Raw genomic sequence first — 22924 nt, 5'->3', positions numbered from 1 at the left:
CACCCGGTCGGGCAGAGCTCCGTGCCAAGTGCACGCGTTTCCCACCCCGGAGCGATCCTTCGCCCCCCGACGTCCGACCAGTAGATCCGAGAAACTACCCCCGCGCTCGGCTCCTTTTCTCCCCGCGTCTCTCCCCTTCCCGGGCAACGAGGACCGGGGTGAATTTGCGAGATAATTATCCAAGACCAAAACACAAACGCAGAAGTCCGCGAGCGGGGTGAGAAGGGCGCAGGGGCCAGAGGGAGAGAGAGAACGAAGCAAGGGAGACGAGACCCGGTCTCACTCGACGGGGGGTTTCACAGTCGTGTACTATGCTAATCCCGGAACGTTACGTCGCGCATAAAACATAAAACTCACTCTCCTTCGTGTTCGCAATACGGAAACGCGTAAGAATATCCGGGCGGAATGCAAATCCTAAGGAGCAGTCACCTCCCCGGGACAATTACCCGGGGGTGATAACTAAATAACGTCCACGGCTCGTCGCGAGTCCGGGGGCGAGGTGCACCCCTGACGTGCGACCGCCGATTTCTCCTCCCTCTTTCCATATTTCCTCCCCCCCGTTTTCTTTTTTTTTTTTTTTCTACGGAATACAAATAAGGTATGCAGATCCGCACCCGTCATTTTTTAAGACGCACTCCCGGGGTGCGTTCGCTCCGCAATCTCGGCCCGGAGTACGGAAGGGACGAAACGTGATTCAAATTATGCCGTCTGTACACCTAGGGGAGGAAGCGGCATTACCGCCATCCCTTAGGAGCCCTCGAGTCGGCGAGCAACTCTCGCGATTCGGTAAGGAAAGGATAGAAAAATCGGGACTGGAGGCGGAGGTTCCGTTCCGATCGTAAGGACGCGATAAATCCTCTAGGTAGGATATCTAATTACCGACGTGTACTCTCCCGGTGCGTCCCGGAAGCCCGGGGCTCTGGATATATCCGGGGAAAAAGAAACGCCTCGCCTCGGGCCCTCGAGGGGTGCATCGGCGGGGGTGGTTATTATAATTTCATTTCGGTAATTGTGCGGCGCCTTCTGAAAATTAATTAATTTAATGCCGGGGGGACGTAACGGCGGACGTTGCGCCGCTACGTGTACGTAAGAGTAAGGCGCGGTAATTGGGTTAAGTGCCCCTTGGCGAGGGCGGACAACAAATAACGGCGGCGTAACGCACAAACGGAGCGTTACGTCGCTGCGGGGCCGGAACGAGCGTCCTCGGGAACGTCGCCGGGAGGGGGTGGCATTTGGACTCGCGCCTCCCCCCGACAAGGGCCACTCGTCCCCCTCTAATTATCAAATGGGCGCCCGGGTCATAACGTACTGCCCGTCGAAGTCCGCAAGGTAATCCCCTAATCGTCGAAGAGGAGGGTCCGGTGCCGAAAATCCCCGCCACGGCGGGAAAGAGACACTTCCCCAACGCGGGGTGGGATTACGCCCCGGTACACCCCGTCAGCTCTCGCGGTTACGAGTCGCGGAAACGTCAAGAGTACCGCACCGATGATCCCCCTTTCAGGGCGCATCCGAGAGTAGTTGCCATCGAGGAGCAATTTCGTGGGAAATTGAAACGCTCGAAGCGTCTCCCTCGCGCACGTAGGGGTACGCAGGGGTACGTAGGGGTACGCAGGGGTACGTAGGTGTAGGTACCGGCGTGCAGCCAGGGTGCTCGGGGGAGCTAACGACTTAATGCCGTTCAAACTGAATTTACGCGAGCGTCCTCCTCATCGGCTTAAGTGCAGCTCGCGCCCTTAATGGGAGCTTCGATAAAAATCGCGTTAAGTTGAAACCGAGTTTACTCCGAGTTAATCCGCGACTGCGGAATCGGGGGGGGGAGAAACGGAGGCGAATGCGGATGCCGGCCGGATCCGCAGTCAGCTCGAACCCGTTAATGGCCGGGCTTTGGACGAGGAGCGCCCGTAGCCGGAGATCAAGACCCGCCGTTTATACGAGCGCCAAGAATTCCTTCATCGTCGATTCCGCTAAAAGGGGGCTTCCGGGTAGGAACGTCCGCCCCCCTCGCGCGCTCCTATTTAACTTACGCGCGATTAAGCGTTACGATTTGCATAATTAACGGGTACAACCGGAGGGGTCCCAAAGAAATTAACCCTGCCTGATCATAACGCCGGGGGGAGGGTGCCCACCCCCGTCGCGCGCCGAGCATACATCCCCGCGATTGGAAATCGCTTCCCGATAAATCACCGACTTTTTCCGCACCGGGCTCCTGGAGTCACCTCCGAGTTCTCTCCACCCTTGTATCTCGCATCCCCCGGTTATCGCCCTTCGAAAAACCGCGAAACGGTCCCAGGCGTCCGCCGATTTCCGCCCCACCTCGATCGCGGCCAATCCCCCGGAATTCGGAATTCCGCAAGAAAGCCGCTTCGGGGCGCGACCCTTGAGAAATGATCCACGGCCCCTCCCTTTCCGCGTATCCGGGATTTTCGCTCGGCGCAAAACCACTTCAATTATTTCGCGGCGGCAGTCGCGGGGGGTGGNGGGGGGAGGAAGTCGGCGCCTCTATGCGCGACTCTCGTTGCTCTCGGTGCTCTCGGTGCTCTCCTTGCTTAACTCCGAGGCCGCGGGCGCATTTCGGCGAGGCGCGAGATGCCGCTCACCCTCTCCCACCCCGATCCCGTCCCCCCTCCCCGCGAGAACCACCCTTAACGACCTCATCGAGAGGACGGGTCGCGCCGCGTAATTCTCACCTTTAGCCTCGCGCCAACTTTTCCCGACAGCCGGTGCACTTAACATCCGAGGACTCGCCTCGCAAATGTACACCGACTTCGCTTTAACTGTAATTACTCCTCCTCCTCCTTCCCCCGGGGGGGGGGGAGGGATGATTAAATTCAATTTTGAGGGCACTCGCTTTTTTCATCCCCAAATGAAAGTCAAAATAAAGGACCGGCCCGTAGGTGGGCGGGCGACATTGTTTATTTTCCGCGGCGTTCCCGCAACGTGCTCCCCCCCCCCCCCCCCACGCCCCGCGGAGGGGAGGGGGGCGTCAAGCCGCCCCAATTAACGCGAAATGACCCGAGAGAACGTTTCCCCGTCCGCGTTAGGCGTTTATCCCCCTCCCTCCCTATCGGAAGGGGCCGCGAAACGCCCGACCCTCCCTCGGGACTTTTTTCTACCCCCCAAAGAGCCGGCTCGACTTCCTTTCCAGGCCGAAGGGAATATATAAGTACTCGTCGCGGGGGCTCGGCCGTGCACGACATTCAGCGGTTAGTGCCACACTCGGGCCATTACCCGAGGGTGGCAATGCCGAGTAACTAAAAACGGTTAACCCCGTAATGGGTCTCGATAAATAATTCAGAGGGCACCCGGGTACCTCTCGCGCCGGCACATAGGAGAGAGAGAGACCATAACGCGATAGCCCTCGAGAAACGTCCCCCAGGACGCGGAGTCCTGTGCCGAATGCACTTCCGCGGCGATAAGGCCGCGACACGGGGGCGAACTTCCTCCAGGGCGGGGGAACGCCCCGCGATTAGGGCCGGCCGCCTCGGTAGGGCCGCGGCGTTTCGCCCGTCGCGGGATCGCGAGGTCAGGGCGAGGATTTGAAATTTAAAGTGCCCCGGCGTGCATCGACTCTCGCCGTTGGAGTGCCTCCTGGAGGGCGCGGCCATTTAATATTTATTAAATCGGGGCAGGAGCAAACGAGGACGCGGAACCCCCGTCGGTGCGTCGAGGTCCGCCATTCCGCGCGGGAAGGAGGCCTACCGTGTGATTCCGCGTGCAGGGCTCCTCCGTAATTACCGTCTCCCGGGTACCGGATCGCGGGCCCCTCCCCGCAAGCCGTCGTCGAGACGCGGTCCCGACCGCTCGCGGAAGACGCCGCGGTTAAGCCGCGCGTTAAGTATTAAACGGGACGCTCGAGTGCGCCGGAGGCGGGGGCGTTTTTCCGCCTTAAAACGCGCAAGGACCTTCATATTTCAGGGCGCGTCTCGGCGTTAAACGGCGGAATAACCGCGCCTCCTAACCCCCCTCGCGGTCCTCCGGCATCGGTTCTCGAAGACGCGGCTTCCGCCCGCCGCGGAGAGGAGAGCCAGCCGAGGGAAGCGGCGCGGTTAAGCCGCGCGTTAAGTATTAAGGCGGAATAGGCGAGATCTTAGGGTTTCTGGGTCGAGAATGGCGGGGGCGCGCTCTCGGATATATGAAACCGTAGGGTTAGGCGCCCGGGTGGCGGTTAATATAACCCGACTCGGCCGGGGAGACGCTCTCGAAGGTAGTGCCAAGGAGCGTTACGAGTTCCGGGGGAGAAACGCCGCGGTACTCGGCTCCTCTCGCCCCCGACATCTCCCCGGTGCTCCTCCGCTCCTTTCCCTCCTTTACTCCTTTACTCGCGCGCCCCTTTGGCCCCCGGGGGCGCGGGCCTCGAGAATTCCCCCGAAAATTCTCCGGATGAGTGGGAACGCGCACCGGCCGCAAGCTCGGCGTCGGCGCGGAATGGAATTCGTAAAAGACTTCTTTTACGGGTCCGCGATCGTAAAGCGCGCTAATTAGGAATTTTATTTCCCTTCTCATTTTTCCCCTCTCTCTCTCCGTCCCTCCTTCCCGGTCGGCCCGCTTCCTTTTTCTCTCTCTCTCTCCGGGACGCCGCGCCGGTCCCCGACGTAAACGCACCGTTTACGACGTCTCCCTCACGGCCTAACGCTCGTTCCCGGCACCGGAGAGAAACGCGAGCTTGCGGCGCCGATCGCGCACCTCCGCGGCTCCGGATAGGCCCGGTTCCGCTCTCCCGTGGATACGGAATTCCGTGCGGAAACGGGGTCCGGCCGATTAAGCTAAAGTGAAACCCCCTTCGAATCAGTCAATTCGAATACGAAACATTTTTTTAAGGGTATTAGACAAACCTATCTGAAACTTTGACACATCCCTCCTGATCATCTAAGAATTGTCCAGACACATTGAAAATTTGGATTTTCGGAGAAAATTGTTTAACTTAGCCCACACCAGAACCAAAATGGCGTCGAGCTCTAATATTTCGATCCATATACAATTATCGAAGGCTCCGATCATGTCTGTGAATGTAAAAGGGAACGTCGGCAACGTATATATTAACTAAAATCTTCTTTATCGACGTCGATCGAGTTCCTCGACGTGTTCCACATCACCTTAACGATCGAGGTTAACCCCGCGATCGTTGCCCGACCTCCTGGCGTAGCCGCGATCGCGAGCCGATTTCCTCGTCTTTTCCGCGTCTTCGGCCGAACGGCGGGCGGAAACGCGTCGCCGCTTACGTTCCGCAAGGTGGGTCTTCTTTTTTTCCCTCCTCCCCCCGGATCCCCCGGCCGCATCGCGGCTGGAAATCTTCGAGACGTATCTCGTATAACCCGATTGTGACCCAAATAGGTACGCGCGAGCGAGCAGCCCAGGCGGGGGTTGCGGAGCTTCGCGGGGCCGAGCGGGGTGAGCTTTCGCGGGAGCTTTGGCTGGCTCCGCCCCCGCCAATAGCAGAGCACCGGGCTTCGGTTGTCTTCTGGCAAGCCGGCCAATATCAAACAACCCTGGCCGCGCAGCCTCCAAGGTGGACCAATAGTAATTCCCAGAAAAACGCGCACCACGCTATCCCGACGTCTAAGTCTCTCTCTCCCCCGGTGGCCGGACGCGTTTCCGCGGATAAGCCTGCCCTGGCCGGGGGTCTTGCCCCGACGCCGCGTGGAACTACCGACGGACGGGATTCCGCTGCGTCTGGAGACGTGCCCGGGGCCATCTTCGGTAGGCGATAACGAGGCGATAACGCGAGGAAAAGTCGGAACGCCGACAGGCACCCGGCACCTAACCGGAGATGCCGATGGAATATCTCTCCCCCTGATGTCGGGGTAAATGGATTTCCCTCCCCTATTCTCGGGGAAATAAAATTGCAACGTCGGACCGTCATACTCGACGCGTCGGGGCGTCTTCGGCGCCTCGTATGCGGAAAGGGAAATGATTTTGCGGAGCGGCTACAGGGACCGACGGGATGCCGATTTCCCGACCTCGGCCGAGCCTCCCAGGGGGTGGCTCGTGCAACGGTGCATTAACAACGCCCTCGCCCTGGGAGTTTTATTCGAGTCTATTTCCCCGCTCGATAACCTGCCCCGATGGCATCCCATTAACGTCCCGACGGCGCGGCTTCCCCGAGGAAGCTCCTTCACGGGCCGTTAATCGGTACCCCCGAAAGCGCCACGGGGATAGGAATTTTCTCCTGTAAAACTCTCACGTCGCCGGCAGGCCCACCCGCTCGTGACGCCGGGCAATAATGCGTGAGAACCTCGTAATTCCGACCCCCTACCCCCCGCAATCCGCCCCCCCGATATTTATCGCGCGATATTTATGCCGGCGAATCTCCCATAAAACGGGGCCAAGTTGCGCGTGCTCCGGAGGATCGCGTAACCATGCTTGGGGAAAGAAGGAAATAAACCGAGGGCCGAAGGTACCGAACGAATCGCACCCCCCGGAGGGGTCGCTCCGGTCAATTTTACGTCTACGTCTTCGCGAACTCCCCCGAAACCCATTTTCATTAAGGTGACGTGAAATCCCCCTCAAATCAGTCGATTCGAATACAACACTTTTTTTTAAGGGTATTGGACTAAACTGTCCGAAGTCTTGACACGTCACTCCTGATCATTTAAGAATTGTCCTGGCACATTCAAATTTTGGATTTTTTAAAGAAATTTTTTAACTCAGCCCAGACCACAAACAAAATAGCGTCGAGCTCTCATATTTCGATCAATATCCAATTATCGAGGGCCCTAATATGAGAAACGAAAGGGTCGGGACAATTGTAGGACAATTTGGAACACTCTGATAATCGATAAACTCGCACTTGAACGGGATAAAGGCAAAAAAAGTGTTGTATGCGCTTCTATGCTATCGTCGATCAAGTACCTCGCCAAGTTTCACTTCACCTTAACGTCCAGAACTTGCGTTCACCGACCGACCGAAGCTCCGGAGACAGCTTTTCGAGCTTTCAGATTCGCGCCTCCCTATTTTCGGTCCACTTGTGACGTCACGCCGGGAGCTTTCTTTTCCCCGGGGAAAGGGAGAAGAAAAAGGAAAGGGGGGTAAGGTTGTAAAATGGTATCGAGGATCGGTTTATGCCCGGGCGTCGGTTGATATACGACGGACGAGCATCGTTCGCGCCCTGGCCCGAGCGGCGTGATAAGTCAGGCCGAGTTAACCTAAGTAAACGACGTAAAGCCGGGGCGATTACAGGGTAATAATACCGTCGTAACGGGCGTTAACGGGTTGCCGGGGAGGAATAAGGGCGATCGCGCAACGATAACTACGGGCACCCGGGCGCCCAGGGAAAGACTCGCCGTTGCGTCCAGGATGACGCGGTAATTAGACTTTTCCCCGCTGCCAGGGAAGAGGAAGACGGGACGGAAGACCCTCCCCTGTCTCCGCGAGAGACGTAACGCAATTCAACTTTGTAAACGAGCCCCGAAGAGAGCCCGGGCTTTCGGCCTCCCCTTCCCAGGAAGACGCCAAGCTCCGATGCCTCCGCCTACCTCGGCGACGTCCTCGGAGGAGCCGTCGAGGCAGGAAAAAATCCCGGAGAACTTTTACCACCTCGATGTATATATGTATATAAGGGCTGGTTAAGAGGAAAAGAAGGCTTTGGCGGGGTCGGTAATTATGACGGATAGAATGGCACCCTGGACGACGCCTGGAGTCCTGGACGCGGTAAGTTACGACGGCAACGACGAGAGATTACCGCCAACTCGTCGGTTATTACTCCAAAGGATTTCCTTGACAGGGAATTATGAGAGTTTACATTTTTACGGCATAACGACCGGGAGGGTCCGATTATCCATAGAGAAATATCGGCTCCTTTTGAAGGAACTATCTATAGCCGGAATTAAATAAGACTCTGTAATCAATATTTCCTGATACTATCCATTATTTTCCACCGTGAGCATTGACATGCATCGAGGAGAAATGTCACTTAACCCTAGAGCCATCGAACCTGGTCAAGATCTAAAAGTAGTTCTAGCGTCAAATTAGGAACCTAAAGTATAAATAAATAAGTGAAAGCTCTCAGGAATTCTCGGTATATCCTCGGTACCTTCCGGTATGTTTCGCAGTACCTTCTGCAATTTTCCGTTACCGACAATTGTCGAGCTCGAGGGACGAGCCTAATCCCCTTTAGACGCCGCAAAGTGGAATAGGAACGGCAAGTATCGGACCGCGCTCAAAGGAGCCCCCACCTCGTCGATGGGAAAAAATGACCACCGGGGGTACCTCGATTACATCTCCGACATGCCCCTCATCCGGAAACGATCCCTCCAGGCCGAGTCGGCCCGGCGAAACAAGAGCCACCCTCGAAGCATCCCTTATTACCGTCCGTCTCTTCCAATCGGGTGGGCGCTCTTTCGACACGGGGAAGCCCGTAATTCCGCTCCAAAGCAAAGCGAGCCCACGGGGTCCGGAAAGGATCGTGCCTTGCATTTTCCCGGCGAAGTCGGCCACGGCTTCCGGTCGATGGCATCCGGTCCTCGTAGCTCGTTCCTCCCCCCCGGAGAGGACTAATGTCGGCCAGCTCCCCGCGATTCCCGGCGTTATTAAAAAATGCACCGACCTCCCGGCGCTCGTAGCGACAAAAGCGATGCTTATAAAACTAACGACGCGGATCCCTTTCCGAGATATAAGGCGGAAGGGGGGCCGTAAGGAGAACGGCGGAAGTCGCCGCGAGGAAGGGGGAGGCGGAAGCAGGAAGGATCCTGGGGAAAAAGGAGGAGGGAATCTTACGGCGGTCCCAGGGAAATCTCTTATTAAAATAAGGCGAAGAGCCTCGCGCAAGCCATAAGCGAGGAAGGGGCCAGGGCCGGAACGACGTCGACGTCGTCGAGGACGTCGAGGAGACCTCGAGGACGCCGGGGCGAGGAGGGACCCCCCCTCCAGAGGAACCGGCACATTTTTATCATTTAATTTCGCGCGGCAAAGGGGCCGGGAGGAGCGCGTGCTTTTCGTCGGCGATTACGGCCTCGGATCCGAGGAGCTACTCGGGCAGGACTATCTTCGTAGCTCCTAGTTAAGAAGCGTCCCCGGGGATCGGGATATGGGGAGCGCCCTGCCCCGCTGCGAGAACAATGGGGCTTTCGATTCCGGGGCGAGACTCCTTTTTCGAGGGCCTTCCGCCCGGAATTGGCCGCCACCCGGCCGGAATAAGGGCTCGAGTTTCCCAAACGATGATGCGATTAGAGTTATCCAGGATCTTCCTCCCTTTGTCGCGGAGCCAACCCGCGGACGCGATTCCGGCGCGACGAGATCGGCCGCGTACGCGGATCCCCGGATTTTTGATTTGCATCGAGCCGACGAGGCACGCGAGAAAGTTCACGGTGGGGGACCCGCTGAATTAATTATGGAAAATTAATACAAACCCCGCACGCAGGTGCCCCAAGGCGTATGTGGAATACCGGCATTAATCCCGGGTATTGTTTAGATGGATGCCTGGCCACTGCATAGGTATTACGCCCATTTAACTCCGCTATCTCGGATTTTTGCATTTTACCCGACCGACCCCCTCCCCCGTTTCTTTTTCCGCATAATTCACCGCGAGGACGTCGCGACGCGGCCTGCCGATCGGTCACCTTGTCCGGAGCTTGGTTAAAGTACCCCTGGGTCCGCGCATCCCCATAAGGGAAGTTCCTATGGGGTGCACCCGGTGGAGGGAGATACGAGCTGAAAAGGGGATGAAACGAAGCGCGACGGAAAGGGGAGGCGAAGCCGAAGGAAGCATCTGGGCAGGCTCGCATGAAAGTTCAAGCCTATGTTTTATGACGGCTTTTTGTACCGGATGTTTTATCGAGCAGCCAGTCGGATACTCCCGTCGATCTATCCGTCTCGCAAATCGCGACGGCTTGCCCTCTGCGTCCCTCCGCCGTTCCTGGATTTCTCATCGGACTCCCAGATGATGACGGGAACGTCGAAGCCGATCTCTTTCGCGGACGGGGCGACTATCGAACCTCCCTTCACCGGGAGCAAACCTTCCCCTTGTAGCGAACCGACATGGGTCACCCGACCCCCCGGTAAGGGTTGCGACCTCGTAAACGAAAAGTTTCCTCTTTCCCTGGCCCTCGTCGGGCCGAAAATCGTCTCCGGCGGTGTCCGAAGAATGCGGACCAGCGGGTACAGAGGCGGAAGGGTGTACAGGTGCGCGGACGAGCACATAGGTACACGACGGCCAGGGCGAGGCAAGGTAAACGCGCGGACGGTGGGTACTTACTGGCGGGATGTCAAAGCAGCCCTCCCGGGAGAGAGCGGGACGACGGGAGATCGAAAGGGTGGCGAGGGAGAGAGAGAGAGCTCTCCACCCCCTCTTCCACCCCGGCGAAGCTCGATCTATTTAATTCTCCACCTCCGACTCGGCTTCCGATCTCCGATCCCCTTGCCCCTTGCGCACCCCTCCGGACGAGACGTATCGGGCGTCCCGTTTTCGAGGGTGGCCCCGACCACCGACTTTTGACATCCTCGGTCGAAAGGTTCATCCCCTTGACGTCCCCGGATCCAGGGATGAATACGCGGACGAGCGTCCTCTCGAGGGAGACCTCCTGGCCACCGGACATCGCATTTTCCAGGCCCCGAGAGTTTTTATCTCGGCCCACTCTCGAACCGGAAGATCCCTTTTAACGTCCGCTTCCAAGATGGAAGCGGAAGCGTCGCCGTCGGGCGATTCCGAACCGGACCGACGCCGCAAAACCGTCGCGGGGGGAACTTAATTCCGCGCGGGATAAAAACCAGGCCCGGCGCCTCCACCTCCTTCTGAAATTCCCGCCGCCGAGCTCGCATCAGAGTGCTCGCATTATCCTCGAAATTGTCCCGACGCCCCGCGTCTCCGCCCTCGGGTCGCGGTCCCGGGTCGAAAGAATGTAATTACCGGGCCTGGATCAAAGTCCCGGGAATGGGACATGGAATTTAAATATCGACGGGAAGAATTCCCCGTTTGATGGCGCGAAAGAGCCCGCTCTCGTTTCGGGGCGTCTCGGTCAAAGATCGACGCTCTCTCTCCCTCCCGCGTCCCCCGCCTCGGCCCTCTCTCTCGCGTCGTCGCCTCGTCTCCAGGGACGCCAGCGAGAGGAGAAAAATAGGGAAGAAACAAAGGAGGCGACCCCGTCGGGACACCTTTCGTCGCCGTTCCGCGCCCCGGTCCCCGGGTCGAGGTGCGGAACGCAGGGAAATCCTTTGCGGCTCTCCGCTTCGTCCTCGCGTTTCCGCGGAACCGACGCCGCCAAGATATCGCCGCAGTCTCTGTACTCACCTTATCATACAGCCATGACCTACGGGACAATTAAGCTCCTCGGGTGATGGCGACGAAACGCGTCGTTCTCCCTCCCGGATCCTCCGCGTCCAGGGACTCTTCAGCGGAATCGACGGACGCCTTCCGTCGCCGGTCCGGCTAATCTTCGATTCCGCGTCTGAAATTCGGACAAAGGTCTTTAAGGAGCGAAAGTACACGGATTTTGAATAATTTAGTCAAAGGAGGAAACCACGGCCGACCGCCGTCCTTCCGCGCGTTCCTCACCGTTCACGAAATTCTTCCTTGCGGCTTATCAGAACGGCTTATCCGAGGCAACTGCCGGTCCGTCGGCTTGGCCGTCTTTGTTTTCCAGCCTCCCGGACAAAGGACGCGGCAAAACAACGCGGACCGAATAGTTGAAATTGCTGGATTTGTTTGTATATCGCACCAGCGGCCTGCGCACGGTTGTAAACAAACCTAGCGGCCTCGACCACTTTGTCCGTCGGCTTATCACGGTCTCCGTAGTCCGTTCCGCGTCTCCGCCTTGGAAGGCGATCGTTATCCTGGCTCCCGGGATGCCGGGAAATCGGAAAACCGGGCTCTCGTCGAAGTTCCGCGATAAACCGATACCGCAACCGCTGCGGATAAGGAACGCGCAAGAGCTCGGGGTAATTCCCGATAAGATACGAGTGGAGGGCACGCGGCATAAACGTATATCATAGGTGAGCGCGGGGCGGCGCCGCGGCGTATTCCGGCCATAGGTACGCGGATTCGCCCGGGCGGGAACGCATCCGCGGACCGGAGGCGCGACCAACGTCCGCATTCGAAACAAACGCCCGCCACCCCCGGGGCCGCCCCCGTGCCGAGGGATTTCACGCTGTTTCGCTAACTTTCCGAACGGGACGAGGAAGAAACTTTCCCGCAGCGGCGGCGGCGGGATCTCGTAAACGGTTTGGTCAATGAATAAATACAAAACGAGGCGAAACTTATCCTTACGGGCGCGAGATCCGCGGCCGCGGACCAGACGCACCCCCGGAAATAACTTTACCGCCTCCCTGCGGGAACGAGCGGCCGCCTGCGGGGAACCGAAGGAAGTTGGGATTAGGTCGCGAATTGGTGCCGCGGGTTGGTCGGGACGCTCGACGGAGACGTGCGGACGAATCGGAGCGGCTCGACTTCTTCGGAACGGTTCCGCGAGGATACCGCAGGACTCCCCATTTTTCGAGGATCCCGGGCCATGAATCCGGAGGATCCGCGTCGGCGTTCGCCTTCTACCTCGATGGTGCCACGGTAAGTAGTGCGGTGGTTCCGCGTCGATACAAACGGGCGGGGGATCGAGGTAAATCTTGGCCCCGGCACCGAGGCTCGCGATAGACGCCCCAGGCCCATAGATTACGCGGAAGGAAAACGCAGGATTCGAGCTTCCGATCGGCGGACGGCCCGGGCGGGAAAACGTCTTACTGCGGTCTTTCCGCTGAGATATCGCCGGCGGTCGAGTCAGTCTCGCGTGGTCGGCGTCTAATGGCGCCATGTGGCCGAAAAATAAGAGCGGCCGCAAAAAAGGGACACGAGGAACCGGGGGATCGTATCCCGGGCCACAGCGTCTTACCCCGCCCCCGGGCTGTCTCCTGCGGGAAACCGAAACGGCCTTGCGCCATTAAACGTACTTATATGAGATACTAGCCGGTGGTCAGCCGAGCGAGTATCAATCAAGATAATAGCACAATAAATATCTACCGACCACGGCCGGGACGGAGGCTCGCGGTCAAAAGTGCACCGGCTTGCAATTTCTGCCCGATTTCCCGCCGGTCCTGCCGTCATAATTCAACCCTTATATCCGCGAAACGTAGTCCGCCGGAGTTGATTCCTAGGGCGCAGATACCGCACCCGGGAGCGGATTTTTCCTTCCGCAGCTTGGCGTCCTACGCGCCGGGACCGACGTCTAAAACTCGAATGGGTGACGCGGAGTCTCCGGAACGATGGTTGGCGACTCGATCGAGAGGAGATGCGGCACAGCGGAATACGCGACGGGGGGCGGCGTAATCCGCGATCGCGAGCGGAATTAAACCGGGCGCGCGGATTTTTCCTTCCGCAGTTTCGTCCACGCCGGGAACGACGTCTAAAACTCAAACGGACGACGCGGAGTCTCCGGAACGACAGTTGTCGACTCGATCGTGAGGAGATGCGGCACAGCGGAATACGCGACGAGGGGTGGCGTTATCGGGCGGATCGCGCGGATAGTGGCGTAATCCGCGATCGCGGGCCGAATTAACCCGGACGCGCGGATTTTTTCTTCCGCAGCTTGACATCGTCCGCGCCGGGACCGACGTCCAAAACTCGGACGGACGACGCGGAGTCTCCGGAACGACAGTTGTCGACTCGATCGTGAGGAGATGCGGCACAGCGGAATACGCGACGGGGGGCGGCGTGATCGCGCGGATAGCAGCGTAATCCGCGATCGCGGGCCGAGTTAAACCGGACGCGCGGATTTTTGCTTCCGCAGCTTGACATCGTCCGCGCCGGGACCGACGTCCAAAACTCGGACGGACGACGCGGAGTCTCCGGAACGACAGTTGTCGACTCGATCGTGAGGAGATGCGGCACAGCGGAATACGCGACGGGGGGCGGCGTGATCGCGCGGATAGCGGCGTAATCCGCGATCGCGGGCCGAACTAAGCCGGGCGCGTGTATACCTTGCTTAGCTCGGAGTGGAAACTCGAAAGCACACGGCGGGCGAGCTTAAGGGGGCGGCGGTAAGGAAGAAGGGTCGCGGGTGAAACTTGGGTGTTTAATATATAAATATGGCTCGGCTGGCGGGTAGTGCCACTAGCGGCTCCTTCACGGCGGGGGCCATAGGGCGCGTGTACATTAACTGTTCAAAACTACGGTATATAAACTTATTTTGTTCGTGCATAAAGTATAAAGCCTCGCTCGGGGGGGGGCGCGCCTCGAGCCGAGCCGAGAGGAGTGACGCGAGGCGACCCAGCCGGCGGAGCTGACTATTAAAAGTTGCAAATTGCTGCAGACACGGTGCGGGTCCCCCGCGTCCGCGTCCGAGCGGCCGTAGGGGGCCCCCACCGTTCGACGTTTTTCCGCAGGTCTCCGGGAGCCTATAGGACCGCTAAACGCCGTACGAGCGTTATTGCGCCGAGGCACGGACGGATTCCGTCCCCTCCGCGTCTCCTTCCGCGACCGGGGTTACGGGACGCGGATTATCGAGTCGGCGGATCCGCCGCGTCCTATCGGCCGGCTCGTTAATTCCCCGCATCTTCGGTCCGGTCGACCGCGGAGTAGAACACGCGGAAACGCGCCTCCGAGGGAGAGATGTCCAGGAGCGAGGTGCCCTCGAGCGACATCCTCCGGGAGGTCGACCCCCACGTCGCGGCGTTCCCACCTCTTGCGCGGATCGCCGCTCGACGACCGGGAGGACGTTCCCGCGAGGGGAGTTGGATTTCGATTCCCGGGGAAAATCCGCGGCAACGGGGCGAACCATCCCCGGGGGGGGGGGCAACGACTGGACGCGGCTTATCCATCGGAACGTCCCTTCGCCATTGGCGCCCCCCCTTTCATGGCTAATTTCGTTACATTTCGTCGCGCACCGTCCACCCCGGATGCCCGGAGAGCCCGGCTCAATTTCTCCTCTTTTTTATGTTCCAGGAGATGAAAGTCAACTGGGCCACTTCGCCGGGTAACCAGCCGAAACAAGACACGAGCAGTGAGTAACGATCTTTTGTGTACGGTCCAATTAGGGGCGCAGCTTCCGGCGATTACGTATTCACCCACCAGGAGCAACTGAAATCCGCCGATCGATGACGCGGTCCCTGGCCCCGCGCATTAAACTTCCCCCGGCGACTCGACCCTCCCGATCCCCCCTGATCGTCGATGGGGCGACGACCAGGGGGGTCGTCGCCCCATCCCACCCCCGGGGGCCCGAGTCCTGCCGGTGTTCGCACATGCGGCCGTGGGGGGACCAGGGGCTGCGCTTGAAATTCAGGGCGAGACGGGAGCAATATTTAACTCAGTCTGAAATTCCTCTTTTTATGGACTTGTAAAACCGTGACGGGCACATGGGACCCGATCCCCCGGCCCCCTCCCCCCGCGCCGCCCCATCGGGATGGCACTCCAGTTCTCCTATCTCGCCCTGGCAGCCCCTCTCGCCCGGCGAATGCAAAACTAAAACCTACCCCCCTCGCGCCCACCCTTCACCCGCTCTGTAAATATGCCCGGAAATCTACCTTACGAGATGATGCGTACCCCGACGCCGCGCGTCGCGCCGCCCGTGGGTCCTCCGGTGCACCTGAGCGTCCCGACGTCCGCAGCCCCGACCCCCCGCGGAGCCGAACTTTCGACGGCTTCCACCCCGGGGTGGATCGGGCGAGAGCCCGGGGGTGCCATAACTCCTTCCCTGCCGGGATACCCGAGGGGCGCCTTGCCACCCCCACCTCTTTTGGGGGGGATTTCGACGCCTTCTGAACCTGGGGGGCGGCTCGACGCCCTCGATTTTAATAATCCCCCTTCGACGACGATTGCTCGGGGTGGGCAGCGAGGAAACCAAGTCGGGGGTGGTTATCGGGAGCGGGATTTGATTTCACGCGGAGTGATAGGGTATCTTGATGGACGGTCGCGAGCAAGGGGTCGACCTCGGCGTCGGGACGCTCTTAGGGGCGAAAGGCGGGCTCGGGGCGCATAATCGGACACCGTTTCGCCGTTTCGCCGGCGCGTTATCGCGCGCATCCCGGAGATAATCGCGGACGGTATTTACGGGCTCTTCCGCACAAAGGGCCCCGCATGGGGGGGGGGAGGGAGGGGGCGCTCGCGTATTCCGTTTGCACGCGGGATCGCGGCGCCCGTTGCCCGTTAGACTGGCTAAGCCGGCTCGCTTTTGCCGTTTGCACGTTATCGCGGCTGTTATCGTTATTAGCGAAGTATAACGGGCGTCTCGCTCCTTTGGCCGCGGCCGCTCCGTTTGGCTCTGCCTGCGCGTCTGCCGTTCCTTTCGCTTCCGCCGCCGAAAGGGTTAATCCTTTAATGCGTTCCCCGTCTATGCCTCCGTTAATAACGCCGCGCGTTAATTACGTCGCGCCTTTCCGCGCTGAATTTAGGGGGGGGGGGGAGCGGCTCCACCCTGGGAAGATCACGTCGCGGGCCTTCGTCGGAGGCCGCGAGGTTTACTCCGCGGTAAACCGCGCGATCCATGCCGATCGTGAAACGCGACCCGCGGAAAACCGTCCCGCTTTGCGAGAGAACCGCCGCTCGGCCGCGGATACCGCGGGGCGGAAGGGACTCCAGAAACTGGCGAGATTTACGCCGGTCGTTCGAAGGAACGAGGGCGACGGGGGGCCGTGAGATTGCCGCGTCGCAAATGAGAGCGGGGGGACGCAGGTGTCGGCCGCGGAACCGCGGCGGTACCGCCGCGGAACCGTGGCGGAGTGGTCGCCGATCGGGCGGCTGGCGCATTCCGCGGCCGGCGGGCCGTGAAACGCATTCTCTTTGCGGTCCAGGCCGCAGCGGGCCGCAGTCGGACCGCAGTCGGGCCGCGGTCGGGCCGCGGCGGGGTCGCACTCGGGCCGATCGATGCCGGCGTAACAATTGGCCCCGCGAGCCGCAATCCGGCCGATCGATCCCCCGGCCGGGGGCGGCGCGCGCCGCGCCCCCGGCCCGATTAATCGGTGCGGCAATGCGAGACTCACTTACGCGGCATACACGGTAATTAATGCGAAAATAGGAGTCGATCCATAATTCCGCGGGCCGCTCGCGCCGCGTAGCTCTCGCGGAACGCGGCCGACGTCGCGAGTCCCTCCCGACGCCGGATCTTCCACCCCCCGGCGGGCGGTTACCGAAGGTGCCGGCGCGGAAGGACCGAGGACTCGAGATTTGCATTTTAACGCGGAATGGCGACCGGGGTCGAGTGGGTCGCCGGGTCGTAACCTCGCGGATTCGAGCCTCGATCGATCCGGGAACTCGACCGGCTCTCTCGCGATCGAGGAGGAACAACGCCGACGCCTAGACGAGAGGGTGGCAGGTTCGATCGAATCGACGCCTCCTCGGCCCCGTCATCCGGGTCCGCCGGGGCGGAATCCGCTCGGCCTTTGTGCGGCCCGCGGTGCCACCGCGTGCCAACCGGAACCGCGGCCGCCCGCCCACTTCCCGCGAGCGCGTTTCCCGCAGATTAGTTCGAAGAAAAATGCCTAGCCATTTTTTAAGTCGCCCTTTCAATACACGCCCCGTGCCCTCCTATTTCAGCGCCCCCCCTCCGCCCCACGCGGCGCCGGCGCTCTTTGTTGTCAATTTGCCGTGATAAATACCGGGCTTTCAGCGCCCCCACGATTTATCGAATCGGCCCCCGTTGCCGCCTACCTTGCGCTCGAATTACCGACGTGGATCGCGGGGAAGGATCCACGGGCCGGAAGACCTCCCTCGATCGGCCGAGATCGTTCCCACCGGGCGCCCCAAAAATCCCGAACGGGGGTGTCCCTTCGAAAACGGCATCCTCCACTTTCGATCTACCCCCTTGACGGCGCTCTTCTTCTAGTCCTGGACTACCTTGCGCACGAATTCCCGGCGTGGATCGCGGGGAAGGATCCAGGGGCCGGAAGACCTCCCTCGATCGGCCGAGATCGTTCCCGAATGGGGATGTCCCTTCGAGAACGATATCCTCCCCTCTCGATCTACCCCCATCGACGGCGCTCTTCTTCTAGTCCTGTTCGAAACTCTCCGCGGCTGAGAACCGCGGGGGTCCCCTGCGAGTGATAACTCAGGTGGCGGGAATAAGCCCCCAACCCCTCCTCGCCCTGGCGACCCCGCGACGACCCCGCCACCCGCGCCCCGCCGACGTGTCCTACACGGCCTCCGATTTAACGTTCTATCGTTTTACGGCACTCGTTAAAAGCGCGAATTCAAACGCGGCCGGCTAGAGCCGCGGGGGCCGCAAAGACCGTCGGGGGCGCGGAAAAATGATACGGATACCTTTCTGCGGGTCGCCACCCACCCCCGGCCACCCCGGAAGGAAATGAAAAATTATACGATCCGACTACGGTACCGGCGGTGTACCTAGGTACCGTCGCGAGACCTTTATGGGGGATATCTCGGAACGAACCTGCACCCCTTTCAACCCCCGTCGCGGTGCTTCCGTCGGTCCCGCGGTTCGGATAACGGGTGGGGCCCTGGCACTCTTGCCGTCGACGAAATCGGGGAATGTCGTCCACGGCCGGTCGATCTCCGCCGATGGACCGGAAACCTCCCCTGGTCGGATCCATCCGAGCGTCCACCCCCTCGGAGCCGCTCGCAGGGGAGGATATCCTCCGGGCGACATCGAGCGGCGCAAAGGGGTGCGAAAGTAGGTGGCGTCACGGAGGGTGGCGGTAGACCGGCGGTCGTAGACCGGCCCCTGGGGCGACCGATAAAGGAACGGCCAGCAGGCATGACAGTCGAATTACTCGCTCAGATGGGAATTAATAAAGCGGTGAATTATCGGACGGCAGGTAGGTGCAGGTACCCGGCAAGTACCCAGGGGCCGGGCACTTTGAAATGCAAAGACGGCCTTATCCGGCCGGAGGGAATTATTTTGTCGCCGCGACGCGTGCCCGCCCCCCGGAGGCCGGGGCGACCCCTTTCGGGGGCGGCCGAGGCGCGAGCAAGGAACTCGGCTACGATATGAAAAACGGAGTTTACGGGCCGCCGTAAAGATTACCCGAGGAAAGAGTGCCGCGTGCTCCGCGAGCCGGCCCTCGACCCTTTTATGCCGAGCCTACGGCCCCGCGTCCGGTCCGCGACGCGGAAAAGTTCACCCCCCCTGGCGGGTCGCTCTCCTATCGGCTCCCCTTTGTCGGGGAAGTTGCGAGACGCGGAATGGGAAACGGAGGAATCCGGAAATTCGGGCGATCGAGGCGAAACGGAAGCGGAACGGACGCGACCCGGCGGAGGGGCCGGGGGGGCGGTTAGCACCCCCTGGAGACGCTCCTCTTTTATAACTTTGCCGGCGAGCGAACGGCAGAGGGGGCGCCGGGGTAATCAGCCGCATATATTTAGTCGCTGCGGTATCGCGCGAAATTCCGGCACGGCTCCCTCGCAGGGGATATCGCGGGGGGAGGGAAGGGGCCGGTGTCGTAAAATTAAACAATCTTCGCCGGCGGACGGACCGGCGCGATCCCGTTAACGCTGAAACCGACCCTTAATAAGATCGAGCGGCCGATACCGCGCGATCTGGCCGGGACAAAAGCTTTCCGCGGGCCGCCGCGACGCCCCCGGCCTCCGCTTCGATGAAACGCTCCGAGGGCCGCTCCTTAAGGACGAATAACGCGCGTATACGAGGCCGGGCTCTAAAGCGATACGGCTTCGACGAATATTGCACACCCTGGCCGGAAACGACGAAAAGAGGACGGGAACGTTTCCGCTTGCGGGGCCGCCTCCCCTGGGCGCCGTTACGGCCCCCTGAATTAGTAGGCAGCTTTCGCCGAGCCGCGCTAAGAGGTCGTCCTACCAAATTGTAATGGAGTCCCCGTACGCGCGGTCCTTCCGGGGTCTTTTCCCCGGAAGAGGCCGCGAATCCGGACACGGTCGCACCGGGAAACTTTGGCGAGATTCTTCCCCCCGAAAAGGACGTCGGGTCGAAATCCGCGTCCGGATTCTCTCCTTCCGCGGGGATTGGGTCGCCTCCGAAGACGTCGTGCACGTCGGCTCGGACGGAAATTCGAATTCAGCCGGATGGATTCTTCCGGGGGCGCCTCCACCTCGAATGGAGCCATCTCTGGGCGGATGGGGCGACGCGATAACCCCCCACCCCCCCCCGCCCGTTTCCGCGAGATAATTTTTCCAAGTGCATTCTCCCACCCCCGGGGTGCCCCCGACCCGGTGCGAGGGGTAGTCGGTAGCGACCCCTTAAGGACGAATAACTCGCGGATATGGAGATTCGCTTTGGGGCGATACGGCGTCCTCGTCGACCAGCACCGCGGAAACGGGGCACCTCCTAGAAAAGAGGGCCGCTATCTCGTAACGGCGCGCCGTTAGGGGGGTCCTGGGTGGCCCCTGAATTAGCGGCCATGGGGGGGCCCTCGGTATCGAGAAAGAATAAACCACCGGAAATATGCTAATGGGGGGGCCGCGGGAGAATCGTCCGTCCACCCGGGGGCGGATCCCCCAGCGGACGTCCCCGCTCGGAAACGATCGACGATCGGCGTCCACGTCGGATCCTCGGGCCATTCCGCGGCCGAATCCCCGGGCGAGAGCCCCGAAATCGCGGAAATTAAGCGCACCGGTCAGCGGATCGTTATACCCCGGCTTCTCTCGAAGGGCTCCCTCGTTATCGCGAGTTATCGCAGCCTCCCGCGCGATACCGAATACGCGGCCCTACCGCTCGTTACTTGGAGGCGGGATTTTTCCGGGCCATTCGCCGCCCAGAATTCCGCGGGATAATCGGCGGGGGGGGGCCGCTTGGGCCCCGCGGAAATCTCCCGCGGCGTAATTGCGGCCCGCGGAATAAGCGAGCCCCGGTATCCGGTGACGCGTCGCTTCCATATGCCGCCTAACGCGACTTCCGGCCGCCGAGGGGGGGAGGGTCGCGGGGACGGGGGCGAGTCGCGGGGGTGACGCACCCCCGTTTATTAAATTCATTTATCTTCCCTCGCGAAATCCTGTTTGCAACGCGCCTCCTGCCGCTCTAATTGGAGACATTAAAAATAATTTTGCACCGGGCGCACCTTGGCTCCCGCGCACCTGTCCGTCGCGACGACCCCCGGGGGTGGGGCCGGGGGGCGGCCGCCTCTCGCGGATGCCTCTCGCGTACGCGATACATATTTATGGCGGTACGCCCGACCGGCTGCGTGCGCGCAACTAAGTAACGGGGGATTATTTGCAAAGCAAATGGGGGAGCGTCGCGGCGCTCCATCGCGAGTCGCGCGACGCTCGGCTGGCGCGGCCGTCTCGGCGCGATTATTCCGTGGCCCCCCAGTTAATTCCGCGGCTCGTTCCCCGTCGCGGCCCGGGGTTCCCGGTTTTTACCCCCCGGAAATCGAGCACGCTCCGCGTCGACCACCCCCGGGGGCATTTAGTGCCCCGATGCGAGCGGACCGCGGCGCGGACCGCACCGCCGGACGAGGGGGGTAACTAATAGGGTGTTAGCGGAACAAGGGGGTGCAACTGCTAACGGCGGATCTCGGCGGGCCCGCGGCCGCACGCACGACGCCGCGCGCCGGGCGCACGCACCCGGAGATATACGCGGCAGGACCGCGCGGTATACGAGCCGCGACTGCGGGGAATACATTGCCCTGTCTTATCGCGTATTCACGATGGCTGAGCCCCCCCCCGCCCCATCTGACAGGGGTTCTCAGCCGCGGGCATAAATTATTCACTCCCGGGGCCGTTGCTTACGCAACCAGGCCGCTGAAAGTCTCTAAATCCGCCAGACGGAGGCTCGGCGGAATCGAAGAAACGGCCGCGTCGCTCGTCCGGGGCAGTATATCCGTATTAAGGAATTAAGAGCCGAAGCTTTCCGCGGGAAAAATCTGGAAAAATCCCCGGGAATTCTTCCGGGCCGCTCCTCCCCGAGTGCAGTCGTTACGGCTATTAGCGGCTTATGGGATTTCGCCTTAATTAAACGTATGGTGCCTCTACCAGGCGACGCCTCGCGCCCCCGACCTCCCCCCGGGTCGCGACCCGTGAGGCTGATTTATTTCCCGCCCGGTATGCACTCGCCACCCACCGCCACCCACCGCCACCCCCGTAACATGCGACTGCAGGTGCGCCGCGGGGACGACCCGCTGTTTTACCTCCTTCTCTTCCCCGGCGTCTCCGCTCCTCTTCCTCTTGCCTCGGCCCTGTCCTTCGTCTCTATTTTCCGCCCCTCCGGTGGATACGCTCCGGATCTCCGCTCTCTGCTTTTTTTTCCGCGGCCCCCGAGCAGGCTCGGCCCTCTCCTCTATTTTTCGCCCTCCCCCCCCGGGATGGATGCGTAAAGATTTATGCCTCTCCCTGTTCTCCACCCCTTCCGAACGCCCCGGAGACGGCGCTAGCGGTCCTTCCGGAACGCTCCGCAACCGGGCCGATCTCGCCGCGAGGACCGAATTTCTCGCCGCCACGTGGGAACTTTCCTCGCGGACGCTCTCAAAGGGCGACCTCGACTTCGAGACGAGTCCTGGGGCTGTATCGCGAATTTCTCTCCGTCGACGGGGGGACCCCCCCAGGAAATGCGACGACGTCCTGATTTTCCATCCGGCGTCCTCGGACGCCTCGCCCTCGTGATGCGTGCACGCGTCTCGGTCGGGAAAGAACCACGGTCCTACCGGCGGGGCTTTTCGCCTCGGTCCTACGTGGACGCGCCGAAGAGAGGCGGAGAGGGCGAAAGTGGGAGAGGGCCGTGTTTGAGGAGCGTCGCAAAGTGTACACAACGTGTACAAGCAGCCAAGAAGCACACGTCGGATAGGCGCGCGTGTGTACGCACACCCCGGGCCGATTGTGTGCTTACCCACAAGCCGGTACACACCCCGTGCCTCTGGTTATAGGAATGCTTATACACCGTGCCACTGTAAACAGGGGGTGGGGGGCCGCGGCGTAACGCGGAGGACACACTGGAAATTACTTACGGCGCCCCCGCCCCCGTAAGTGGCAACCCCGAAATCGGCCGCCTCGAAATTTGCCGTGTCAAGAGTTTGCCATCGACGTTACCGACGTTATTTACGAGCCCGGACGTTACGGTTTGGCCGGGCCGCGTCGCAAACGCGGCCGCAAGCT

At 60.8% G+C, this 22924-nt stretch overlaps 1 protein-coding gene across 1 annotated transcript in view; it reads left to right on the top strand.

Moving 5' to 3' along the window:
* LOC105700252 (nucleolysin TIAR) overlaps nt 1-22924 on the top strand; it is a 249890-nt gene that overhangs the window by 120165 nt on the left and 106801 nt on the right. The window contains exon 3 of the mRNA XM_012425926.1: nt 14858-14915. Coding sequence (XP_012281349.1) covers nt 14858-14915 — 58 coding nt within the window. The remainder of the gene's footprint in view (nt 1-14857; nt 14916-22924) is intronic.

This window comes from Orussus abietinus, unplaced genomic scaffold, assembly GCF_000612105.2.
Source record: "Orussus abietinus isolate OABI.00-Male unplaced genomic scaffold, Oabi_2.0 scaffold56, whole genome shotgun sequence".
NCBI classification, from domain to species: Eukaryota; Metazoa; Arthropoda; class Insecta; order Hymenoptera; family Orussidae; genus Orussus; species Orussus abietinus.
Note: the sequence above shows the minus strand (reverse complement) of the source record. Positions and strands in the feature narration are given on the sequence as shown.